Source organism: Micropterus dolomieu, linkage group LG12, assembly GCF_021292245.1.
Source record: "Micropterus dolomieu isolate WLL.071019.BEF.003 ecotype Adirondacks linkage group LG12, ASM2129224v1, whole genome shotgun sequence".
NCBI classification, from domain to species: domain Eukaryota; kingdom Metazoa; phylum Chordata; class Actinopteri; order Centrarchiformes; family Centrarchidae; genus Micropterus; species Micropterus dolomieu.
In genome coordinates this window covers 30,572,765-30,583,092 of record NC_060161.1, presented here as the reverse complement: position 1 = coordinate 30,583,092, position 10,328 = coordinate 30,572,765, and the positions used below count along the sequence as shown (strand labels likewise).

Here is a 10,328-nt window from a genome sequence, read left to right as displayed (position 1 = left end):
GTTTGGCCCCCTTTTTGTTAACATGCTGTGAGCAGGGTTTTGTCCATCAATCTCTGGATCCGGAGCAAGAGCAAGACCTCCACCACCGGACTAAGATACACTGTGAAGGGAAAGCTTTGATGTTTCTTTGTCAATCATGTCGTATTCTGACAAAAAATAGAAGGCATGTTTTGCTTATAAAGATATTTTCTGTGATGGCTACTGCGCTGTTGAAGAATAACATATATGAACATACAGTTTGCTGACGCTTTAATCCAAAACGGCTTACAATTGCTATACATGTCAGAGTTCGCACGCTTCTGGAGGGGTTAAGTGTCTTGCTCAGGGACACAATGGGAGATGAACCCGGGCCTCTCACACCAAAGGTAGGCATCTTATCCATTGCGCCATCGTGATATGAAACTTCACAGCACAATTCTTTGGCTGTTCATTTATTTTATTCTTCAACAGCGGAGTAGCCATCACAGAGTTTACAGCTTCACATTGGAAAAATACAAAAAGGACACTAGATGGTGCCCTGGGACCACAGTAAATAAAAGACTCATGGCAGAATCTTAAAATATATTCAAAAGAGATCAATTAAGTATAGATGGCCAGTTGGATATTACACTGATTTTTACTGCACAGGTTGGCCTTCTGTGTATGGTTCTGCAAGTAAACTATCTGAAGACCAACAGGGACATGTTTGTAAAATAATTATAATAATAAGAAGAAGATAGAATAACTTATGTTCTCTTCATACAAGAAGTTTGAGACGTTGATAAAAGCTCAGTTTGATTCAATGTAAAGATAAAATCACCACTTAACGCACAGTATCAGGTGTAGGCTGCAGTTTATTTCATTCACAACCTCATGTTTTCCACATTTGTCTTTCATCTGAAGCCATGCAAAGGGCACTTTCACTTATCCAGAGTCCCATCATCATAACAAATGAAATTAAAAATAAAGTGAAATACAGTAAAATGTAAAAAAAAACCAAAACAAAACAGCGGTTTAGCCTGAAGATTCAAAAATTTGTGACAAATCATTTTTTTAGTTTGTTAATTCTGTATTGAATTAGTTCATTTTATACATACATCTTTTTTTTCAAACTTTAACGTTTGATTAAATATTCAACATAATTGAATAATGACAGATTAAAGGCCTTGTTTGAGATTCCCAATTTTTCCTCACAGATTTATATTTTCCTCATACAGTTAGAACCCCAAACACATGATGAAGAGCCAGGCAGATGAAAGCAGGACTAGGCATATAGTGGACCAAATGTTGGGTGTGAAAGGGGAAGATTTTAATTGAGATGGGACTAAGTGGTTGAAGCAGAGCGGGGGCATGGGCAGTTGTCAACGTTTGTGAAGAACACAGTCTCAGGACACTTTGTTTCACGAAACACATCTATCCCCAGTTGTTGTTTGAGCTCTCCCAGAGTCTTAGTTGGCAGAGTTTTCTTTTCAGATAAAATTTCTGGATCATTGTTGCCCCAGTGTGCGTTTGCGATCCATTTCTTCTTTTTGGAGTCAAAGCAGCAGAATGCTGACCAGAGCGTGTCAGGAATATTAACCCTGTTATTGAGTTGTTTGTTGTTGTTGTTGGGTTGTGCTCCAGTTACCACATAGGCTTCAGTAACACCATTGTTGGTACAGTGCCGGTCCATAATACATTTGACGCACTTCTCCATTTTGTACCAGCTTCCCTCGTTGAATGTTTTTTGTTGTGGAACAATGTTGGTCAGGGTGTAGGTGGACATTTTGCCAGATATCTGGAACCCATAAGAGCTTGCAATTAAATGGCCCCTGGTAAACCCTTTTTGGTCTTTGTAATCATTGTCCCCAGCCTGGTTGTTGTAGGTCCTGTCTCTTTCTACATCCAACATGTTCTTGTTCTTGTCTTCTTCATTCTCAAGCTGTAGGAGTTAAAGATGTAAGTTACTGATGCAGGCAGGATAGTAGTAAAGTAAATTAAATGTGTAGTAAAATAGCATTTAATTACAGCAGCATGGAAAGGCTCAGCCTGATCTCTTCGTCCTCTGAGCCATAGAGCTCCGTTATTGTACCAAAACCATTTAAAAACATCAGTGAGCATTGTTGCATGTTCCTTTTATTAGCATGAACACACACACCGTAGTTTACTCTGACTCAGTCCCACATACACCGTCCTGCTGCCCCAAATACTCACTAAAGCACCAAATGTGAATTCATCCACTGCTGAAAATAGTCCCTAACAAATTAACTATTTCTTCCTGTTTCAGTAACTTAACCTTAAAGCTGTTTATGGAAATAACTTAGCCTTTTTAAAAATTAAATGATATATTTGTGAGATGTTTCTAAAGATTTAGGAGCCAAAGAAAGAGTAGAGAAGTCAGAAAGTATGTTGCGTGATGTTGGTGTAATAAAAATATAGAATATCAGCTGCCTTATCCTTTAATTTTAATTAATAATTATACAATGTCATTCTGTGTCCTTCTATAGATTAGCAGTGAGGTGTATGCGACTGCACTGCAGCCTGGAGTCTCTGCAAAACCATAAATTCACCAGTTAGAGTTGTTTTAACGTGAGAGAGCTCAACCTGGGTTAAACAAGCATTTGGTAGACGAGCATCTGACATGCATCTTTTGTAAAAAGGACAGTAAAAGTAGTTGTTGTATGCAGCATGATAATGATTACTTCACTGGTTTAGTGGTACTGTTAGAGCAGGTGTCAAATACGATCCCCACGCTTTTGTTATCAAGTCGAAAAGGAGAAAGCTGGAGCCTTTCTCCCTTTGGCAACAACAGTGAGTAAAGGGAAGTGTAAAGTACTTTCTTTCAATATGCATAACAAAGAGCTGAGCAATGCTGTAAGCAATGAAATTAATGACTGAAAAAAGATGATTTGGCATAAATATGATGCGATGATGATTGAAAAAGAGGATATCTGATTGATAATGAACATAAATTAATTAAAATGATAATTTCATGGTAAAATAATTAATATGGTCAAAGTAAGAACAACTATGGTAAAGGTTAAATAATTGTGTGAAGAGTTGCTGAGTTTGGGTGAAGACATCAGGGACGGAAACGGAGAAGTGGAAGGACCAAACATGGACACATCCTGGCTTACACACATACGCCAACTTACACACACAATTACAACAAAGACAAAATGAAGAGAGAATATACGGATAAGCAGGAGATAGATCAGCGTTATTCCTCGGCTGATGTCAAGGCACCAAGCTCGGATCGGGATCATCGGCACATTCCTGAGTTGGGGATTTGAACAGCAAACAAAACCAGAAGACACTTCAGACTTTTGAATACAGAAGCTTCTACAACAGTCCCCAGTCATACCTAATAGGGTAATACCCACAGGCCTGGAGGATCGGACCGTTTAAGATGGAGAGGTGGACCAGTACCTCCTGGACAGGGGTAATTTGGGATCTAACAACAAAAATGGCTCTACCTGTGGCTCTATCATCCACTCGTCTGAGGGTGGCTTTCCTCCTCCTTCCCCTCTGTACTTTAAAGCAGAAAACACTGGGATCCTGTTCTTGGTGTCGTAGAGCGTCAGAAACTTTCTCTCGTCTTCCAAAGTCTGGCATATGGGTTTGTATCGATTCTGGTCCGTAATTTTCCCGCCCTCCAAGATGCCTGGGACCTGTGGTGGCTTTGCTTCAAGGAGAAACTGGCCACAGTCGGCCACTGACTTCACCACTTCAGCCTCTGTGGGAACAATGGGCAGGAAGGCAGCGAGCAGCAAGAGATACCACATCTTCATGGACATCATCGTCAAACACTGTGTGTCTTAAGGTCAGAGGAGAGAGAAACAACCATCAAACATTACAGTTGTTTTCTTTAGTTGCAAAAACGTTGCAATAAATTAGTAGAGTCATGTCATGTCGAGCTTTGGATTTCTCCATGGGGCTGTAGTAAGAGCAACTCTTGGCACTAAGAAAGATTGTAAGGTGGTGTATTTTATTTATTTTTAATCTTTCCAAAAACAAAAACACTTTAGCAGTTCTGTTTTGCTCATATTGGATATTGAGGATATTCACAGAAACCTCAGCCAAAGCTGAATCAATGAGCACCAGCTAACCGACCAAGTTTAACCCCCATTTTATAAAACTCCATCTGCTTGTAAGACCCACTGTGAGACAGTACGCAGGTACAGTCAACCAGGTTTAAGAGTTCAGCCTGGTGTCGATGAGAAGCGAGGAAAATTGTTGGATTAGATTCACTGCTGGTCAAAGAGACATTATTTTTCAGTGAGTTGATTTTTTTCCCCAGGCCATGAGACTTTTGAACTCTGACGTGGATTCATCAGCACTGCCCTGTGAAACATAGTGTATAGTTTATTTCTGATTTTTTGTATATTGTATGCTTTGTAGCAGAATAAGGTTCAAACTTCAGCTACTGGAAGCAAGGCATCACAAGCGTCTGGACAATGGATCATGTTCTGACAGCCACCAACACATGACTTATTGGTAGACAAACATTTCAGCCCGCAGCCGAATTTAATCAACATGTGTCTCATAAATTCATGTCCTTGATTAGGGTAGGCTAATAGCATGAATACAACATGAAACATATCACCTGAATATAGTCTTCAGTTAGTGCAGTATTTACTTAATCATACATTGTTTTTATCATTATTGTTAGGGAGGGATTTACCCAAGCCTGTATGTATAAAGCCCCAGGGTGACCAATAGCGACAGATCTACCAACCAATAACAAGTGATTCATGATTGTTGCTGCTATTTATATTTTAAGTAGCGTCTTTAACAGCTCCGCCCTGAATAATAAAGGAACATGTTTTGAAAAGCAGAAAGTTTATGTTTGATCCTCTTTTATTGGTCAGAGGAGGAGAAAGACCGAAAGCAGATAAAGTTCAGTTTACTGGAGTGTTTGTGTCCCGATTTGTCCACATCCATCAACCTATGGACGCTTATTTTCATTTCCCCAGCACTTCTCATTCAAGGGAATCCAGTCTCACATTTCCCAATGGCTATTTCAAAGGGGTGTCTTTCAAGCCACAGACTCTTTTGAATGTCCTTCAGAATTATTCAGTGGTGTTTGACACACCTCTGAAATAGCTGTTGGGAAATATGAGAGGTTGATGGATGTGGACCAACTGAGATTATATTATTTTGAGATTATAACATAACATATTTATAATATAAATAACTTGAGATCTAGAGAAAACAAATTAAATTATCTCGTCATCACGGGAAAATGGAGTAAATAAAATGTATGAATGTATGACCTCTTAGGGCTTCCATACAGATCAAATACTAATCAATAATATTTTCCACCAACTAAATATAATTAAATCATATCAGCAACAGACCATATAGTTGACTTATAACAATCATTAATCAGATATCAGAACTGAGAGGATTTATTTTTAGGGTTTAGCTGTCAACATCAATTTGATAATTTATTATCCCGAAGAGGACCCATACCTTTAGATGATACACTGTGGCAGTCGGCGTTCAGAGAAGAGTCTTACAGGAACTGTCTTGATTGTAGAATGAACAATCTGTTTTTATTTAAAGCTGAACAAATCTAATATCAAAATCCTCTGTGCATAAAGCTGCTAAGAATGTTATACTAACCCTACTGAGATCAGAAAAGCAACAAGAACTTCTCCTCAGAGTGAGAGAAACTTTTTTGTGTCCCACTCTTATACAGGTGGAGATCAGGAGATCAAAAACTCAAGCTGCCTTCCAAATATGGTAAAACATGAAATACAATTCAGACATTGGTCAAAACACCTGATCAATCACAAAGGATGTCCAAAAAGCTGCTTTTTTAAGTAAGGCATTATTACGAGACAAGTATTTCTTCATTAGCATACGTCACAAGTATGGACAGACCATTTCAGCAGGATGTCTGTGGTCACAAGTCTGGCTTTCTCTGATGCATCACAGCTGTCAGAAAACAGAACAAATGTTCAGTTTATCCCATTTGAGCGGACATTCAAACAGAGTCACAACCAAATTCATTCATGACTTTAATTATTTTTGTGTTGTTGTCAATGTTTAATTATTGTCAATTTGGTATCAAAATGCCTTTTGGGGTGGGGAGGGAATGCCAAGAAGTGAGGCTTGACCATAACTCATTTAGCTGGGCCTGTGACAAGCTTTTTAAAATACTGAATCAGATTGTTTGAAAATTTGACACATTGAAAACCTCTTTTAAAACACAGACCACTCATCACAGTGATTAGAGAAAAACGCTAATCACAGAAAACTCTACTGTGGCTTGTGGAATGTAGGGCTAAGGTATGAGAACCGATACTTCGGCACCAAGTTAATACCATAATTCTGAAAAAAACGGCTGTACTTGTTTTTTAGGTACCAAAGGAGTGATGAAAGTAATCTGCTGAGAGGGGTTGAAAACACAAATATTTATTTGGCAAAACATTACTGTTAACAGCAACACAGTGTTGTATAAAGTAGCATACAAGAAAACAAAACCATAAACATATGTATACCAAAGTAAGAACAAATTCTTGTGTATCACAAGATATATTTTCTCTTGCCAAACAGAAATACGTATTTTACAGTGCAATACTGTGATGTTGAAATAGTCATTAGATAGTTGCAACCTGTTCTCGTTTCTGAAGGTTCAAATTATGGACGCCACTGTAAAGCGTCTCAAATTGGCTGGACTCTCAATCCAGCTTCTCTCATGGTTAACCCATGGTTGATCACATGATTAATATGTGTGGCCCTGATCCCATCAGAGATGCCTCCTTCCTTCTCTTCTTCTCCCTCGTCCTCCTCCTCCTCTTCAAAACTCTTCCTTGACCTTCCTTGTCCTCTTGACCTTGCCCTCGTTGTCGTCCCCTGCCCCTCTCTCTTCTTCTCCACTTGCTCTCTGTCCATTGTTGGCATCCAGTGTTTTATTAACACTGGATGCCAACAATCTGACATTTGACCTATTCTAAAGCAGTGATTGGTTAGTGATCAATTAAGCAATTAGTGTTTGCACATGTGAGAAGTGGCTGTGTGACCAGTGGCCTGTACTACGAAGCGAGGGAACTGGCTTATCCAGGTAACTTCAGGAGTAACTTTGTGACGTTGGGTGTAACTTCCCGATTAACCCATACTACAAGAGGTGGATAGGTGTTAACTGAGGTCTGTTGCCACAGCAATTACTGCTTCATCAGGATTTCCAGGTAAGACAACAACTTTCTCGATAGTGGAGCTTCCAAACATACTCAGAGTGCCTGCTGAATAAAAAAAGGCAAATTTGTCCTGTGTGCCGGCTTATATACCCCTCCGGTTACGCCGTCACACGCTACCGTTCTAGCAACACCAATAGGATTGGAGTAGTTTCATTCATAGTTTAGCCCTGCCACGCCCAGAGGCGTTCCCATAGTGTCGTCACCGACGCAGTTCGAGTTCCCTCGAAGGGAAACACAGGGAAGGGGGGAACAAACCATTTTCTATACTGATGTTGGGCTGGCCCAATCACTTCTCTTACTAGCCCCCACCCCCTCTGATCTCTGTTTCTTGTGTTCTGGGCTAAACCCCCCCAAAAAAAGTAGAGCAGGACAGGCTCTTGAAGGAGTAAAGGAGAGCCATGGCCACTGCCAGGCAGAGGAGGAGGCGCGTGACAGTGCGAGGCAGAGTGACAAAGCCGAGGCGGAGAGAGAGCAGGAGGAGAGTGGAGGTGAAGTGGTAAGCATGGAGTAGGGACAGACGTAGGGAATTAGCCGTGTCATCCATGATGACCTCACCTGTTGCTGCAGAGAGGGAACAAGTGTCTACAAATCCCTCAACTTATAGCTCAGATCCTGCATACTGGGATAAAATTGATGAACATGAGGACATACTGGGTTAAATTAGGACCTGAATCTCATCAGAACAAAGACGCAGATGTCTCTGCCTCAGAAAGACAAGATAAACACCAAAAGAAGTACTTTTCCAAAACCCTGTTTAAAAGGAAGCTAGCGGGCTGTGCCAAGAGAAAGGCACTGTGTTGTCTTTTGCATGTACATAAGTTTTTTGAACAAGTGCTTATGATATTTAATTTTCCCAATAATCCATCGTCAACCACTTATTCTGGGCTGGAGCCAATCCCAGCTGACATCAGGCGAAGTGCGGGGTCCACCCTGAACAGGTCACCAATCCATCGCAGGGCCACACATAGACAAACAACCAGTTGCACTCACACCTAAGGACAATTTAGGGTCACCAGTCAACCTCGTCCACATGTCTTTCGATGGTGGGAGGATGCCAGAGCACCCAGAGAGAACCCACGCAGACACGGGGAGAACGTCTCGGGTTACGGATGTAACCCTTGTTCCCCTCGAAGGGGAACATGCAAACTCCACACAGAAAGGCCGGGGAAACTTGGGTTCGAACCCGTGACCGCCCATATTTCCCAATAATATTATTCATAATTTCATTAGTAAAGTGTAGGTGCACTACAGTGCTTTTCTGATTGATAACTTTGTCTTTGGGGTGACGTTGCTGACGTACTGCGGTAAGCGTGTTGACTCATTTCCGTTTCCAGTGCTTGCGTGTTGTGCTGCTCTCGCTAAATATCAGTTAAATTTGTTAGATTACAGCTAAACACTACTACTTCCAGTAATTTTGCCTAAGCACTCACACTTCTTTCCATCTTTTAGTGACTGCTGTTCAATCTCATAGTTGTTCAAAAGTTTTGGTTGCACTACAGTACTTTAGCGTAGCCATTAGCGACATTAGCTCAGCAGCTAGCGATGGCTTCTCCTTCTCCCTCTCGCTCTCCTACTTTCTCCTGCTCGGTGTGTCAGATGTTCAGTTACTCCTGCCTCCTTTAGCTGTAATGGTGCTCCACACCTTGGCAGATCAGTCTTTAACTACTGTAGCTAGCCAGTCCCCGGTAGTCGGTGCAGAACGGCCCGAGTTAGCCTGTGGTAGCCATCCCCCGGCATCCCCTGAGCAGCCAGGAAGGGGTGGCTGGGAGACTGTCCGAAGGAGGAATAGTCATAAGCATTCAAAGCCCACGGTGTCACGATCCTGTCTGCCATGTCATGTTTTGTACTTTTAGTCAGTTTTATTATCTGTTGTTTTGGTCTGTTGGGTTTTGGGGTTCTGACTTGTCTGTCGTCTAGTGTTTAGTAACCTTTGTCATGTCTGTTACCGCAGTGATCCCTCTGCATGTCTGTCTGTTTTCCCCTGCTCTCTCTCTCCCTGTCTGTGCCTCGTTAGCCTCATGTCTGTCACCTGTGTTGCTCCTGCCCTGCTCGTTAGTCCCTGTGTGTATGTACCTGGTGTTTCTGTCTTGTCTTTGTCGGTCATTGTATGCTGTCTCCCTGAGTTGCTGTGTGAACGCTTGTTGTCTGCCCTTTCGTCGTGTCTCCCTGTTTCCCTGCACCATTTGGATTTCGGTTTGGACAACCTCTGTTTTGGACTCTGTATCAACCACTCAACCTGTAAGTGTGCTCGCCTTTAGTTGTTTAAATAAATCACTAAACTGTACCTGCCTGCTCCGAGTCCTGCATTTGGGTCCTCTAACCTGCTCAACCCTGCCTTCACCACAAAGGTGTGACACACGGGTCATCACCAACCTGTTCACGTCTCTAACAGATTTTCCCCACTCAGCGACACACCCGCTGAGAAACCAACTCTGATCATTGGCAGCTCCATTTTGAGAAACGTGAAGTTAGCGAAGCCAGCGGCCATAGTTAATTGCATCCATGGGGCCTGAGCGGGCGACATTGAGTCTTATTTGAAACTGCTGGCTATGGATAAACGTAAATACAGTAAGATTGTTATTCACGTCGGCGGTAATGACTCCCGGTTACGCCAATCAGAGGTCACTAAGATTAATGTTGAGTCGGTGTGTACATATGCAAAAACAATGTCGGACACCTACCAAATCTGACCAGTGATGACATGTATAGCCGCATGGGGTCATTCTGCCGCTGGTTGTTGAGGTGGTGTCCAGCAAACGATGTGGGCTTTGTAGATCATTGGCAGACTTTCTGGGGAAGACCTGGTCTGATTCGGAGAGACGGCATCCATCCCACTTGGGAAGGAGCAGCTCTCATTTCTAGAAATCTGGCCAAGTTTATTAGTGGACCAAATCCATGACAACCCAGAGTTGAGACCAGGAGGCAGAGTCGCAGTCTAACACACTTCTCTGTTCCTCCATTTCGGGAGTATTGCGGCGTATTCCACTAAAACAAACAGACCAGACCCACCAAAACAACTAAAACGCCACAGCAGGCTGAAACATGAGGATTTACACTGAAGACGCGTCACGCTGAACCATCGTACATATTGAGTCTCTTTATTACGCTATTTCACATACATAGAAAACCAATCACTTACTTTGAGTGACGCATGTTGTAAGTAGT

At 41.9% G+C, this 10,328-nt stretch overlaps 1 protein-coding gene across 1 annotated transcript; it reads right to left on the bottom strand.

The window, feature by feature from the left end:
• Nucleotides 1-1,006: 1,006 nt before the first annotated feature.
• On the bottom strand, nucleotides 1,007-5,470 carry LOC123980356 (endonuclease domain-containing 1 protein-like). Its single transcript, XM_046064703.1, has 3 exons — nucleotides 5,434-5,470; nucleotides 3,435-3,775; nucleotides 1,007-1,900 (listed from the first exon to the last, which is right to left on the bottom strand). Exons 2-3 carry the CDS (start codon nucleotides 3,756-3,758, stop codon nucleotides 1,304-1,306), a joined length of 921 nt encoding a protein of 306 aa, XP_045920659.1. The 5' UTR covers nucleotides 3,759-3,775; nucleotides 5,434-5,470; the 3' UTR covers nucleotides 1,007-1,303.
• Nucleotides 5,471-10,328: the final 4,858 nt, after the last annotated feature.

What these genes read in the sequence shown, in the direction of transcription:
- LOC123980356 (XM_046064703.1), bottom strand. Translation starts at nt 3,758, where the DNA reads ATGATGTCCATGAAGATGTGGTATCTCTTGCTGCTCGCTGCCTTCCTG. An exon ending in AGTGGATGATAGAGCCACAG is followed by an intron (nt 1,901 to 3,434) that starts GTAGAGCCATTT and finishes TAACTCCTACAG; the next exon opens with CTTGAGAATGAAGAAGACAA.